This window comes from Triticum urartu, chromosome 1A (genome assembly GCF_056163025.1).
Source record: "Triticum urartu cultivar PI428250 chromosome 1A, HENAU_Tu73, whole genome shotgun sequence".
NCBI classification, from domain to species: domain Eukaryota; kingdom Viridiplantae; phylum Streptophyta; class Magnoliopsida; order Poales; family Poaceae; genus Triticum; species Triticum urartu.
The window spans coordinates 173,952,255-173,969,095 of record NC_141873.1 but is presented as its reverse complement, the minus strand read 5'-3'; the positions used below and the strand labels follow the sequence as shown (position 1 = coordinate 173,969,095).

Genomic DNA, 16,841 nt, shown 5'->3' with positions numbered 1-16,841 from the left:
ACCTGATATACCAGGACACAATCCGCGAAATGGGGATAGACCCAACAAAAATTCGCCATAGCAATATTACCTTTAAAGGAGTAACGCCAGGCCCAGGGGCTTGTTGCACGGGCTCCCTGCTACTAAAAGTTATATTCGGCTTCCCCGATAACTTCCGTAGCGAACATCTAACCTTCCACATCGCTCCGTTCCAAAGTGGCTACCAAACACTACTCGGACGCGAAGCTTTTGCTCGCTTTAACGCAATACCACACTACGCTTCCCTCACACTCAAGATGCCCGGTCCGCGTGGCATCATTACAGTGAACGGAAATATTAAGCAATTCCTGCACGCCGAAGAGCGTGCGGCTGCCTTGATAGCCGCACACTAAACACAGCCTCACGAACTAAAACATTTAGCAGGTCGTCACGACCACGGACACGGTTAGACGAGTCCGGTGCAGCTATATGCAATTTATACCGGATCAATGATCACACCCCTATTACAAATACAAGGGGCTCAACTTGTGCAGACAAGTGGCAATTCTTACTCAACCTGAATTATACATGGTTTATTTACAAAACTATCCTTTTGCACGACAGCTTTTTTACCTAAGCTCCTCTCTTTTACAGATAATCATCGTGCTACACCCGTCCAGGATACGGCACAACAGAGACACAGGCGCAAACGTGCAGCAGGGACCCGCTCCAAGGATTCTTTTTAGATTAAGACCCTGCGTAAACCTTTTTTACTGTCTCTTGTTGATACATATCCACCGAATCTCGGCACAATTGAGAAGGATGCTGATGTCTTGGCATGTGGCCACATCAGAATAATGCACGTACATGGACACAAGGGGCTTCTTACAAGCGGCACTACTTCGACTCGGTTTATACCATAAAGACCGAATACCTTAGGGAGTGTTCGGCGTCCCGAGTTCAGCCTTATATGCATCATCTCCGAATCATTGTCTTTGGTCAAATGTTGGGTTTGCCCAGCTCCTGTGTTTTGGTGCCTTACGTTCCGCTTTACCGGCTAAGGTAGCACCAGGAGAACTACTGCGATTGTGCCCTGGTTCATCCGGACGAGCGCCTCAGTAGAGAAAGCCGAAAACTGACTGTCATGATATAGCGTGATACTGGTCAACCACTCGATGACCTATCGGAATGTTAGAATTCCTCTGCCTTAACAAAGGGCCGTTTTCCGGCCATGCATATACGCACCCCGCGACCGGGAGAGTGCGGAGCCACCAGGGGCTATCTAGTAGCCCCACTGTCAAACTCCTATGGCTAAGTGAAAGTGTTGAAGCATTATAGTCCGGTTGCCTCGCTCACTGCGCTATCACCTCCTTATCAGGACCAAGACGTTGGATTAAGTGTGAGCACGCGTTTTTTGCGAGCACCTCCGCATTATATGCATGGGGGTTGAAGCCGACAGCTGCAATCTTTCAGGTTATACACATGTATACATAAACGGCTGCACAGGAGGCACCATACTACTTTCAGGCAAAAGTATAAACATAGCCTTTTTAAAAAACTTCATAAAAGCATTATGTTTACAATGAGAATACATATCACTCAAACATAATATTTTTCGAGCACTAGGCCTCTATCAAACGAGCACCCTCGAGAACTTCCTCGAAATAGTGTTCGGCAGCCACACGGCCTATGGCCGAACCCTGCGCCGCAACAGTGGTAGCGTCCATCTCCGCCCAGTATGCTTTAACACGGGCAAGGGCCATCCGCGAGCCTTCTATGCACGCCGACCTCTTCATCGCATTAATGCATGGCACCGCATCAAGGAACTACTGCACTAAGCTGAAATAGCTGTTCGGCTTTGGTCTTTCCGGCCATAGCTGATCCACAACAGACCTCATGGCGAGTCCGGACAACCTATTCAGTTCGGACCATTCGGCTAGCTGGTCAGTCAATGAAAGCGGACGTTCCGGAACATGGAATTGCGTCCAGAACAGCTTGTCCACTTCACGATCTGTCGGACCTTGGAAGTACTTGGCCGCATCGGCAACGCTCGCCGCCAAATCCATATACGCATCTGCCGAACTCCACAGCCGATCCAGAGGGGCAAACCGAGGATCTCCGAACTTCCTCCGTAACATGAAGGGTTTCCCAGCGGCAATATCCTCGGCTTCCTGCAGCTCCTCCTTCTTCGCTCTCATAGCAGAACGGGTGTCTTTGTCCGCTACCACGGCCTTTTCAAGGTCCGTTGCCTTCGCTCGGTTTTCTTTCTCAAGAACCCGGCAACGGTCGGCAGTGTCTTTCAATTCTACGGCCATCTTGGCCATCTTCTCCTAGCTCTCGCAATGTGCGGCCTTCTCGGCTTTCAACTCTTCGGCCGCCTTCAAAGCAGCCGCATTACTAATCCTCGCTTGTTCCTTGGCTCGGGCAAGTTCCGCCCGCAAGGCTTCCACGGTGGCAGCTCCATCTGCAGTCACAGCATATTAAAGATACTGGCACTATCCTGCTCTTACTATGTGGTGTTCACCGGATAATAACACTTACCCTGTGCCTCGTCAAGCCTCTTGTTAACAAGCTCGATGTTGGTGTCTGCCGCATCCAGTTGCCATTTTAATTGGGCAAACTCCTTAGTTCGGCTAGCCACCGGAGCTCCCACCACCTGCACATAAAGGCAGTTTGGTTATTGCCTGGGAATATGATCCTCTGGTCGCCGCCGTTCTCGATGACAACCAGAGTCTTAGGGGCTACTATAACATGTGCAGTACTATCACATATTATCTCACATACCTCAAAGCCTGTCAATAGACTCATAAAGGCTTCATGTAATCCGCTTTCAGCGGACGAGATTCTCTCCATCACCGTACCCATCAGCGTACGGTGCTCTTCTGAGATGGACGCTCACCCCACCATCTCCCTCAGAATGTCCGACCGCACACCAGACGGTGTCAGACTCTTTCGTATGCTCTCTTCGGGAGCCGGACACTAGGGACTTTGGGGGTCTACGGGATTATCTTCTGGCCTCACCGGATCCGGAGAGGCCCTCCGCGACGACACTTCGGGGTCGCCCGCTTCTGGAGCGGAGGAGTCCGGGGGAGGAGTTTCGCTCTCCATCATCTCTGGAAGAAGATCCCCCGAAGACGAGCTCATTTGAGAGGGGCTAAGGCCCGCACTGCAAGATAGATGAAGTGGTTATTTTCTCAGAGGAAAAAAATAGCATACCCTTACTACTGAAATATTTTGGATCACTTACGACTCGTTGGAGGGATGATCCCCCCGCGGACTCTGTGCGGCAGAAGCACCCCCCAAGGCAGGACCCTCAGTGGGAGACCTCTTCTCCCGTTTGGAGGCTTCGGCTTCCGGATCCTCGGAAGCAGTCCTTTTCCTCCCCCGATCGTCCTCCTTCGTGGAGACACTCGTTCCCTCAGTTGGAGCGGATGGCGATGGGGGCCCGCGTCTACCCGTATTATCTCCCTCGGTATCTTCCTTCAAGGGCTCCGGGCAAGGTGCGACCTCGAGCATCTTCTCCAATACCGGATTTTCCAAACCCTCAGGGAGGGGGGCCAAACACCGAATCATCTTCGCCTTTGTTAGCCAGTCCTGGTCAAAAGGCGAACTCTCAAAAATAACCTCGAATAAAAGACAGTGTGTTCGGCTAGAGGATTTCTTACTTGTTCGGTGGCGCGGTTACTGCTCAGGCCCACGTCCTCGGTGATATCCGGACATTCCACTTGAGGTCCAAAGAATGACTTGGTACATCTCCTCGTGCGTCAGGCCGAGGAAACTTTGAATGGAACGTGGTCCCTCTGGGTTGAACTCCCACAAGCGCAAGGGCAGGCGTTTGCAAGGCTGGACTTGGCGAACCAGCATAACTTGTATTACCGCAACCAAATTGAAATCTCCCTCGAAGAGATCTCAGATGCGGCTTTGTAGCATAGGCACGTCCTTGGCTGGACCCCAGCTCAGACCCCTGCTGATCCATGACATCAGTTGTGGTGGGGGGCCCGAGCGGAAAGCGGGGGCAGCCGCCCACTTGGCACTTCTGGGAGCCGTGACATAAAACCACTCCCATTGCCATAATTCGGGCACCTCTGGAAAGGAACCTCTCGGCCATGGAGCTCCTGCCATCTTGCCTATTGATGCACCTCCACACGCGGCTTGTTGCCCCTCGATCATCTTCGGCTTTACTTCAAAGGTCTTGAGCCACAGGCCAAAGTGAGGGGTAACACGGAGGAAGGCCTCACACACGACACATAAATGTCGTGATGTGGAGAAAGGAGTCCGGGGCTAGATCGTGGAAATCTAACCCGTAATAGAACATCAAGCCCCTGACGAAAGGATCCAGAGTGAGGCCTAGACCTCGGAGGAAGTGGGAGATGAACACAACATTCTCGTTGGGTTCGGGAGTAGGGATGACCGACCCTCAAACTGGCAGCCGATGCGACATCTCGGCGGTCAGATATCTGGCCTCCCTCAACTTCTTGATGTCCTCTTCCGTAACGGAGGAGGGCGTCCATCGGCCTTGAAGGCTGGATCCGGACATGGTTGAAGATTCGGAAAACCTGACCTAGGCTTTGGGTGTTAGAACTCGAGGCGGGTGAAGGGTTTGGTTGAGCACGGGAGGGAAAAAGCGAAAACCTTGTCCCCTTATAAAGAGGGTGAATATCAAGCGTCCTCTCCATAGCCGTTTAGGACTTACCTATAATCTAGGAGTCCTAGACACTGTTGGGTTACCCACGAACCGCATTAATGAGAATACCGTAATTAGGGGAACACGATCTCCGCTTCGGCAAGATGTGTCAAGAAACCGCCTCGCGTTATGTGTGGAGCTGGTTAAGAGAAACGGTTCGAATAATCACCGGGCCATGACATAACGTCATGTTGCCAAAACAAGCTAGTGGATTAGATCTGCGAAAACGTTATTCTCTCTGCAGTGGAATGTGGAATTTATTTTGCAGGGTTGGACACTATCCTCGTATTCAACTTCTTCTGTCATGTATTCGGAGAAGGAACCCGCCTTGCAATGCCGAAGACAACTGCGCACCGGACTCATTGTCATTGAAGCCTGGTTCAGGGGCTACTAAGGGATTCCTGGATTAGGGGGTCTCCGGACAGCCGGACTATCTCCATTGGCTGGACTGTTAGACTATGAAGATACAAGATTGAAGACTTTGTCTCGTGTCCGGATGGGACTCTACTTGGCGTGGAAGGCAAGCTAGGCAATACGTATATGGATATCTCCTCCTTCGTAACCGACCTTGTGTAACTCTAACCCTCTTCAGTGTCTATATAAACCGAAGGGTTTTAGTCCGTAGGACAACAATCACAACATACAATCATACCGTAGGCTACCTTCTAGGGTTTAGCCTCTCTGATCTCGTGGTAGATCTACTCTTGTAACACCCATATCTTCAATATTAATCAAGCAGGCCATAGGGTTTTACCTCCATCAAGAGGGCCCGAACCTAGGTAAAACTTCGTGTCCCTTGCCTCCTGTTACCATCCAGCCTAGACGCACAGTTCGGGACCCCCTACCCGAGATCCGCCGGTTTTGACACCGACACTGTGACTACTACACCAATTAGTGAGGAAGCTAATGATGATGATCATGTAACTTCAGATCAAGTTACTACCGAAACCTCGTAGGTAAACCAGAGTGATATCCGCACCAGAGTGGTACGGTAATCCTGTTCTGGAGGTCATGTTACTTGACCATGACGAGCCTACGAACTATGAGGAAGCGATGATGAGCCCAGATTCCGCGAAATGGCTTGAGGCCATGAAATCTGAGATGAGATCCATGTATGAGAACAAAGTATGGACTTTGATTGACTTGCCCAATGATCGGCGAGCCGTTGAGATTAAATGGATCTTCAAGAGGAAGACGGACGCTGATAGTAGTGTTACTATCTACAAAGCTAGAATTGTCGCAAAAAGGTTTTCGACAAGTTCAAGGTGTTGACTACGACGAGAATTTCTCACTCGTATCTATGCTTAAGTCTGTCCGAATCATGTTAGCAATTACCGCATTTTATGAAATCTAGCAAATGGATAAACAAAGCTGCATTCCTTAATGGATTTATTAAAGAAGAGTTGTATATGATGCAACCAGAAGGTTTTGTCAATCCTAAAGGTACTAACAAAATATGCAAGCTCCAGCGATCCATCTATGGACTGGTGCAAGCATCTCGGAGTTGGAATATACACTTTGATAAGTTGATCAAAGCATATAGTTTTATACAGACTTGCGGTGAAGCCTGTATTTAGAAGAAAGTGAGTGGAAGCACTACAACATTTCTGATAAGTATATGTATGACATATTGTTGATCGGAGATAATGTAGAATTATTCTGCAAAGCATAAAGGAATGTTTGAAAGGAGTTTTTTCAAAGAAAGACCTCGATGAAGCTGCTTACATATTGAGCATCAAGATCTATAGAGATAGATCAAGACGCTTGATAAGTTTTTCAATGAGTACATACCTTGACAAGATTTTGAAGTAGTTCAAAATGGAACAGTCAAAAAGGAGTTCTTGCCTGTGTTACAAGGTGTGAAGTTGAGTAAGACTCAAAACCCGACCACGGCAGAAGATAGAGAGAGAATGAAAGTCATTCCCTATGCCTCAGCCATAGGTTCTATAAAGTATGCCATGCTGTGTACCAGACCTATTGTATACCCTGCCCTGAGTTTGGCAAGGGAGTACAATAGTGATCTAGGAGTAGATCACTGGACATTGGTCAAAATTATCCTTAGTGGAATAAGGATATGTTTCTCGATTATGGAGGTGACAAAAGGTTCATCATAAAGGGTTACGTCGATGCAAGTTTTGACACTGATCCAGATGACTCAAAGTCTCAATCTGGATACATATTGAAAGTGGGAGCAATTAGCTAGAGTAGCTCCGTGTAGAGCATTGTTGACATAGAAATTTGCAAAATACATACGGATCTGAATGTGGCAGACCCGTTGACTGAACTTCCCTCACAAGCAAAACATGATCACACCTTAGTACTCTTTGGGTATTAATCACATAGCGATGTGAACTAGATTATTGACTCTAGTAAACCCTTTGGGTGTTGGTCACATGACGATGTGAACTATGGGTGTTAATCACATGGTAATGTGAACTATTGATGTTAAATCACATGGCGATGTGAACTAGATTATTGACTCTAGTGCAAGTGGGGGACTGAAGGAAATATGCCCTAGAGGCAATAATAAAGTTATTATTTATTTCCTTATATCATGATAAATGTTTATTATTCATGCTAGAATTGTTTTAACCGGAAACATAATACATGTGTGAATACATAGACAAACAGTATGTCACTAGTATGCCTCTACTTGACTAGCTCGTTGAATCAAAGATGGTTAAGTTTCCTAGCCATAGACATGAGTTGTCATTTGATTAACGGGGTCACATCATTAGAGAATGATGTGATTGACTTGACCCTTTACGTTAGCATAGCACTTGATCATTTAGTTTGTCGCTATTGCTTTCTTCATGACTTGTACATGTTCCTATGACTATGAGATTATGCAACTCCCGTTTACCGGAGGAACACTTTGTGTGCTACCAAACGTGACAACGTAACTGGGTGATTATAAAGGTGCTCTACTGGTGTCTTCGAAGGTACTTGTTGGGTTGGTGTATTTCGAGATTAGGATTTGTCACTCCGATTGTCGGAGAGGTATCTCTGGGCCCACTCGGTAATGCACATCACTATAAGCCTTGCAAGCATTGCAACTAATGAGTTAGTTGCGGGATGATGTGTTACGGAACGAGTAAAGAGACTTGCCGGTAACGAGATTAAACTAGGTATTGAGATACCGACGATCGAATCTCGGGCAAGTAACATACCGATGACAAAGGGAACAACGTATGTTGTTATGCGGTTTGACCGATAAAGATCTTCGTAGAATATGTAGGAGCCAATATGAGCATCCAGGTTCCGCTATTGGTTATTGACCGGAGACGTGTCTCGATCATGTCTACATAGTTCTTGAACCCGTAGGGTCCGCATGCTTAAAGTTTGATGACGGTTATATTATGAGTTTATGTGTTTTGATGTACCGAAGGAGTTCGGAGTCCCGGATGAGATCGGGGACATGACGAGGAGTCTCGAAATGGTCGAGACATAAAGATCGATATGTTGGACGACTATATTCGGACATCGGAAAGGTTCCGAGTGATTCGGGTATTTTCGGGAGTACCGGGGAGTTACGGGAATTCGTATTGGGCCTTAATGGGCCATACGGGAAAGGAGAGAAAGGCCTCAAAGGGTGACTGCACCCCTCTCCATGGGCTGGTCCGAATTGGACTAGGGAGGGGGCGCCCCTTCCTTCCTTCTCCTTTTCCCTTCCCTTTCCTTCCCTCCTACTCCTACAACTTGGAAGGGCTCCTAGTTCTACTAGGAAAGGGGGAATCCTACTCCCAGTGGGAGTAGGACGCCCCTAGGGCGCGCCATAGAGAGGGCCGGCCCTCCCCCTCCTCCACTCCTTTATATACGGCAGCAGGGGGCACCCCAAAGACACAACAATTGATCTCTTGATCTCTTAGCCGTGTGCGGTGCCCCCCTCCACCATAATTGTAACGCCCTCGATGCGGCTATATCTCCCACGTGTCGAAGCACGACTTAGAGGCATTACCGCATTGAAAGCAATGTCGCAAGTGAGGTAATCTTCGCAAACAACCCATGTAATACATAAGGGAAAGAGATACATAGTTGGCTTACAATTGCCACTTCACACAATTACATGAATAAAGCATTACAACATCCAAATACAATCAAGGTCCGACTACGGAACCAAAATAAAAGAAGAACCCCAAAAGCGACAAGGTCCCACGATCGACCCCAATTGGGCTCCACTACTGATCAACTAGAACGAAACAACACAAAGGACAAGATCTTCATCGAGCTCCTCCTTGAGCTTGGTTACGTCACTGCACTATTCAACGGCACCTGCAAGCTGGTTTTGGAAGTATCTGTGAGTCACGGGGACTCAGCAATCTCGCACCCTCGCGATCAAGACTATTTAAGCTTATAGGTAAGGCAAGGTAGTATGTGGAGCTGCAGCAAGCGACTAGCATATATGGTGGCTAAACATACGCAAATGAGAGCGAGAAGAGAAGGCAAAGCACGATCGTGAAACTATGATCAAGAAGTGATCCTAGAACAACCTACGTCAAGCATAACTCCAACACCGTGTTCACTTTCCGGACTCCGCCGGAAAGAGACCATCACGGTTACACACGTGGTTGATGCATTTTAATTAAGGTCAACTTTAGGTTTTCTACAACCGGATGTTAACAAATTCCCATCTGCCCATAACCGCGGGCACGGCTTTCGAAAGTTCAAATCCCTGTAGGGGAGTCCCAACTTAGCCCATGACAAGCTCTCATGGTCAACGAAGGATATACCTTCTTCCGAGACATTCCGATCAGACTCGGTATCCCGGTTCTACAAGACAACTTCGACAAGTTAAAACAAATCCAGCAACACCGCCCGAATGTGCCGACAAATCCTGATAGGAGCTGCACATATCTCGTTCTCAGGGCACACTCAGATGAGACATCCTACGAGTAAAACCAAACCTCAAGTTTCCCCGAGGTGGCCCCGCAGTCTGCTCGGTCGGACCAACACTCAGAGGAGCACTGGCCCAGGGGGGTTTAAATAAAGATGACCCTTGAGTCCGCAAAACCCAAGGGAAAAAGAGGCTAGGTGGCGAATGGTAAAACCAAAGTTGGGCATTACTGGAAGAGTTTTATTCAAGGTGAACTGTCAAGGGGTTCCCATTATTACCCAACCGCGTAAGGAACGCAAAAATCCGGGAACATAACACCGATATGACGGAAACTAGGGCGGCAAGAGTGGAACAAAACACCAGGCATAAGGCCGAGCCTTCCACCCTTTACCAAATATATAGATGCATTAATTAAATAAGATATATTGTGATATCCCAACAAGTAAACATGTTCCAACAAGGAACAACATCTCCATGTTCCAACAAGGAACAAACTTCAATCTTCACCTGCAACTAACAACGCTATAAGAGGGGCTGAGCAAAACGTTAACATAGCCAAACAATGGTTTGCTAGGGCAAGGTGGTTTAGAGGCTTGGTTCAACAATATAGGAGGCATGAAAAGCAAGTGGTAGGTATCGCAGCATAGGCATAGCAAAAGAGCGAGCATCTAGCAAGCAAAGATAGAAGTGATTTCGAGGGTATGATCATGTTGCCCGAGATCACGCAAGGAAGAACAACGAGTCATGAAGAAGACACACGGACGAAGTCGAACGGATCCTCACAACTCCGGAACGGAACCGAAGCTCACGAGAAAGGCAACCCGGAAAGAAGCAAACAACATAGTAAACAACCACTACGACAACATGGCATGATGCACAATCAAGTATGATGCATGTCCGGTTTAATGAAGCATGGCATGGTAAAGTGCACAAACAACCCTACAAATTAAGTGGGGCTCAATATGCAATGGGTTGCATATTGACGAAACACCACATCAAGTTATTTAGTTCGATCTCGTTTATGTACCCAACAATATTAAATGTTGTTAAACATGGCAAGAGGGTCAAGCAAAGTAAAACTACCTATCTAGTCAAGTTTAAATGAGGCCGGAAGCAACGAACAACAATTCCGGTAAATCCCCATATGCATATATTAGGTTTGGTACTGTTCTGCCCTAAACCATATTTTATAGTTGTTAATCATGCAAAGTGATGCCACCATGTTAAACTAGGCAAAATTCTACCTCATATACATATAAAGTTTATTAAAATCCGAGTTACGGTTATTTAGTAATGAAATAAATCTTTAGCATGGCATAGGGGCAAATTTAAACAAACATCATTTTAAACATTTTGAACATGGATGAAAGTTGGATATTATGAATCTAGACAAAATTCTAAGCAAGTTTCATATATAACTTATTTTAATCCGATGCACGGTTTGTGAGATATTAAATGCATGAACAAGAGGGTCTTTTCTGGAAAATTGACGTTCTCTGGGAAAAATAGGAAAACGTACTATGTAAAAAAACAGGATACGGGCCGGATCTGGTTGGCCCATCAGTGCACAGGAGGGGCTGGGGGTTCTCTCACCATGAGCCTCGGCCCAGTCAGTGCAGCAGGCCGGCTTGCGCTGGCGGAACTGGACCGCGAGGACGCAGCCCACGCGGACGCGGTCAACGGTGACGGGCGAGCTCCTCCCGTTCGAAGCAGAGGCGGGAACAAGCACGGCTGCGGCGGACGGGAACGGGTCCGGGGCGGCGGAGCATGGGAAGATTGGCCTGATCCCGACATGAACGCTGAGAGGGGGCGGATCCGCCAGCCGGCGCCTTGAGCTGAAGCAGAGGAAGCCATGGCCTTGGTTCTCTAGCGATGCAGCGGCGACGGGGAGGCAGCAGCGGAGGGCGACGGGGTCCTAACAAGGACGGAGTTCTCCGGCGAGGCACCAGATCCAGGAGCGATGGAGATGACGGGGCGTCTCCATGCGGCGGCGGGGCTTGGTCGGCACGAGCGTCGAGGAAGGAGCTCCGGCCATGCTCCATGGTGCTGCTGCTCCTGTGCGAAGAACCAGAGAGAGAGGGAACCGGGTGAGAGAGAGAGGGCAACGAGGGAGAAAAGGGAAGGAGAAGGCCGGAAGGGAGGCAGGGGCGCGCAGGGTCCTGCTGCAGGTGGTCGCCGACTACGAGGGGGTTGGTCCGGTTAGAAATTCGAGGAGGATTTTGGATTTGGGGAGGATCCCGAGGTGGGAGATGCTGGCGGCGGTGGGATGGGACAAGGGTCCTAATTTTTAGGGTTTGTTCAAATAGACTAGGAGTGGAGTATATATATACCTCACAGACTAGGTTAGGGGCTACCTCGTCCCTACGATCGCAATCGGACGATCGCGGATAAAATAGCTAGGGAGTCCAAAAAGGAAAACGATGACGTTTTGTAGACGTTTGGGGATGATCCGGACACAACGGTAGCGACAGCCTGAGTCGGGTCCGGGACAGCTTTCAGGCGCGCGCGAGGAGGGTCGCGGGCTGATGAGAGAGGTTAGGTAGGGCCTGGCGGTGAGTAGTGGGCTGTGTAGACGGTCTCGAGCTGAGAGAAGAGAAGAGAGAGACCCGGCGACTGTTTCCGGAGACCGAGAACGTCCGACGAAAAGACAGGCTATAATGCCGCTATAGTTTAACGGTTGGGCTATCAAACGAACTCCGAATGCGATGAAACTTGACAGGCGGTCTATCTACACTATAATAAGACCACACGTCAACTCTCAACCCAATCCGAGAACATTTCTCGGCCACTTATAAAATATTATTTCGGACATGCCGCGGGCGCGTGCAAGTGTGGTTGGGCTCAGAAAGGACAACAGAAGGAATGGGGAGAAACCCGGACGGATGCAGGTTTTGAAAACATGATGATGCAATGCATATGATGACATGATGAAATGCAACACACAAGCAAATGACATCGCAACGCAGTGAATAACTGGAAGACACCTGGCACATCGGTCTCGGGGCGTTACAATAGTCCACCTCGATCATATCGTAGCGGTGCTTAGGTGAAGCCCTACGTCGGTAGAGCAGCATCATCGTCACCACGCCGTCCTGCTGGCGAAACTCTCCCTCAACACTCAGCTGGATCGAAGTTCGAGGGACGTCATCGAGCTGAACGTGTGCTGAACTCGGAGGTGCCGTGCGTTCGGTACTTGATCGGTCAGATCGTGAAGACGTACGACTACATCAACCGCGTTGTGCTAACGCTTCCGCTTTCGGTCTACGAGGGTACGTGGACAAAACTCTCCCCTCTCGTTGCTATGCATCACCATGATCTTGCGTGTGCGTAGGAATTTTTTTGAAATTACTACATTCCCCAACACATGCAAAGCTGACCGAAGCGCTGGACATGGCGGCCAACACGAGGCGCAACTAGAGAAGTGCTCGAAGGGGCAGCCTCAAGAGCGCCAAGCTGAGGGGAGCTATTGGGCCCTGCCTCGCAGCGATCTACCGAGGCCACAGGAGCCCCGGCCTCGGGAGACGCGAACTACATCGCCCCCTCAACCGCCGCCCCAGGGCAAGAGTCATGAGTTCTCGAGGACGACGCCTCGGGAGCCCTGGGTGGCATCAGCACCTCGGCACCTGCGCCATCGGCCTCCAGCGGTGCTCGCCCCCTGCATCCATACTTGGGGGGAGCTCGACGCCAGCAACAAGGAGGGGAACCATGTCGACGGGGTTCTCGCGGGGCCCCACCAGACCAACTGGACGCAGCCCCCACTCATCGAAGGAGGGCATCTCCTCCAGGAACATCACCTTGTTCAAGCAGCGGTACAGAAGGCAACTCTTCCTTGGCATGTCGTCTGGCAACGGGACACCCGTTAGGACCTTGAGCACCGTTCGCCGTGCCTCAAGGGGGAGCCCGGACTCCTGAAGTCTCATGTGGTCCTTGTTATTGAGAAAGGCTCACATCGGTCGAGAGTGGCGCTGAAGCGGAGCAATTCAGCGCTGGATGAACTCCTTCACCACCATAGGCGCAGTCACGTCAAGGTCCTTGAGCCTATTCAGCCTGAGCCAGATGGGGGCAAGGTGTGAATCGGGGAGCCTTTGGTGGCACCAACCGGAGCTAGGAATGGCGGGCCCTGACGGAGAAGAGAGCAGGGGGCTGAGCACTCCGACATCAATAAATACCCACCATGCCCTAAACTCGCTCGTGGATGGTGGGAGCTCGAAGTCAATGCCCGCACCGGCCGTCACCGCCACGGCCTGAAAGCTCAAGCATCCTGAGCTCTGCCGGGGATCAATCAGGTGCAACAAGAAGAAGTGGCGGAGAAGGGCCATGGAAGGAGCAATGCCTACCATGGCCTCAGAAACAAAGGCGAAGACGACAAGAAGGGTCACAGATTGGGGATCAAGGTGTAGCATGTGGATCTGATAATGGGCAAGCACTGCATTGAAGAAGGTGGAGAAAGGAGGAACCAGGCCGGCCCAAAGGGCGTCGATGAAGAATGGGACCTGGTGGCTGTCCGGTCAATACGGGCACGAGACGCAGGCCAGGCCACCATCCTTCCCCACTCATTGAAGCTAGAGGCAAGCATGGGACACACCTTGTCCATGGCTTCTTGGTTGAGCACCAGCGACTTGCCAACGGCAGGCTCAGCGGCCGGGCGTAGCCCGGCGGAGGACAGGGGACTCTTCCCTTTCTCCGACTGGTCCGATGCCATGGCAATGGGAGGATTGAGCTCAGACCGGATCGGGGGAGAGGCTGAGCTTTGAGGAAGCGGAAGAATTGGGGAGTGCGCAGCAACAACAGGAGGGAAACCGTGTAGACCGCGGTAGCCGCCTAGCTAGGCGGGTATCAAGGCAGCGTGGGGAAGCAGAGACGCCCACGTCCAATCAACCGCCATGCGTCGACCAAGGCTGCAGGCTAGGCTATTGGGGCCCGCGGCGCTCCGCACTTGACCTTTGGCTTCGCCTCGAAGCCAAGCCCGAGCACGCCTTGGGCCCGGGGGCTACTGTCGGTGTTTTGGGAACGGGGGTCCCCAGGCTTGCCTGCCTGCAGCCCACGGCGTGGCTCTGCAAGCGGGCCCGTATGGCCCATCTTCGCCAACAAGCATTAAAGACCCTCGCGAGGGGCCAAGCCTCGCGAGGCGGACGACAAAAGACCTCCTTAGGAGCGGCCTCACCAGGCTGGCTCGCGAGGGGAGGAGAGATCGAGGCCAGGCAAACCTCGCGAGGCTCCGATGACGTGAGCCATGACAATCGAGGCCAGGCGGGTGCCAGCGCGCACAGTGTCCTTGTTTCCTCTTGGGTGTTAAGGAGGCAAGCGCAAACGAAGAGTACCGAGGTGTTAAGCAAAGGTTTCTATATCGGTGCAACAAGACCAAGACCAGCAGGACGGCAGGACGGAGGTCACCGTGGAGCCCAAGGCGGTGTCATCACGAAAGCCTTTGGCAGGCGAAGACTGCTTTTGTCAGGATAACTTGTACTAGCCGTCCCCTTTCAAATTGGCCATTGTTGGCTCCCTTCCCGCTCAATATTTTGGGAGAGGACCAGGGCCTCTATAAATAGGACTAGCCACCACCATAGCTAGGGGATCGGATCCTGGACTAGATCATCCTCCACCACACAAACTCACCTAGCACAAGAACACCTCTCCTCAGGAGGCTGTTCTTTCTGTTGTACTGTTCATCCTCAGCCCGAGAGGCAATCCACCACCACCACACTGGAGTAGGGTATTACACCACAGCGATGGCCCGAACCAGTATAAATCTTGTGTCTCTTGTGTTGCGAGTTCGTCGAGCTAGCCGTTGAGATCGTGGTGAGGTTGAGGGCGTGAGTAGGCAGGGGGAGATCTACGCGTGCACCCCAGTGTTCGAACCTTAAGGGTTTTGTCAGAACCCCAGATCCGATAGCAACCCAGTGGGTGGCCCTGATTTTGTGTTAAGTCTGTCACAAGATGGTGTTGTTCACCCTCTTGAAGTTATCTGAACACACAACAACGTTGCAACTTGAACAGTACAGAAGGTCCCGGTGAAGATGGGGATGTAACTAAAGAAGATGAGGCTGGTGGTGAGGATGGAGATGCTTGTGGATAAGATGATGAGATGGAAAAATCATCTTCAGACTTTGAGATTGACATGGGTGATTACAAAGGATTAAAGATGTCTTATAAGGCTTGGAAGAGAGGTGAAGAAAATGGTGTCAATGAAGAAGAAACTTATGTTGCACAAGAGAGGCCAAAGTTTGAAGGGGATAGTGATGTTTTAGAGTTTTGGTAGGAGGTGTTGAACGTGACATATATGTATTAATCTTTCTATAGTCTCTAGCCTTGTATAGTTGACTTCTAGAGATATGGTAGTATTAGTTGGCTTGTCACGCAAGACATCTTGTGTATATATTGTGACCAACTCTGAGGAATACAATTGAGTTGCATCCCATATCTTTTCTACATGGTATCAGTTTTCATCGCGATCTCCCTCGCTTCTGCTCCATGCAGCCGCCGCTCCCCCTGTAGCCGCCACTGCCACCCCTCCCAAACTCTAACGCCGCCACCGCTACTCCCTCTTTAGCCGCCGCTGCCTCCTCCCAAACCCTATGCAGCTGTCGCTACTCCCTCCCGTAGCCGCTGCCGCCTTCCCCCAAACCCTACACCGTTGCCGCTACTCCCCCCGTAGCCGCCGCCGCCCCTCCCCTACCCTCGGTCGCCATCTTCTCCCCAGTGACCACCTAAACCCTAACACCATGTCCCTTCGTTGGCGTCATGTTCACCTCCCACCGCCTCAACAAGCTCCACATCAAAGATCACGTGCCCACCATCCTCGACCTCGACTTGCCATCCTACAACGCATGGTGCACCTACTTCGCGCTCTTGTTCTGCTCCTACCTTCTCATCGAGCATGTTGATGGGAGCGTCAACTTCCGCGACATGAAGGACGACGACGAGTGGCCTGCCGTGGATGCTTGCATCATCAAGTGGCTCTTCCTCACCATCTCCCAGGGTCTCTTCAACATGGTGAACTCCCGTGACCCATCGACGTACGCCATGTGGACACGGTTGTGCGACCTCTTCCTCGACAATCAACTCCAACGCCGTGTTTTCCTCCAAGGGGAGTTCTTCACTCTTTAGAAAAACGATCTCTCGATCGATGAGTACCGCACGCGGCTGAAGGTTCTCGCCAACGAGCTGCGCAACGTCGGCATGACCATTGACGAATCCGTCCTCCTCACTGATAACCCACAAGTATAGGGGATCACAACAGTTTTTGAGGGTAGAGTATTCAACCCAAATTTATAGATTCGACACAAGGGGATCCAAAGAATATTTGCAAGTATTAGCAATTGAGTTGTCAATTCAACCACACCTGGAGATTAATTATCTACAGCA

The 16,841-nt window shown here is 50.3% G+C and overlaps 1 protein-coding gene across 1 annotated transcript; it reads left to right on the top strand.

The window, feature by feature from the left end:
* The first annotated feature begins 16,217 nt into the window (after window positions 1–16,217).
* Window positions 16,218–16,583, top strand: LOC147990509 (uncharacterized). The gene has a single exon (XM_087538261.1). It carries the CDS (start codon window positions 16,218–16,220, stop codon window positions 16,581–16,583), a length of 366 nt encoding a protein of 121 aa, XP_087394387.1.
* Window positions 16,584–16,841: the final 258 nt, after the last annotated feature.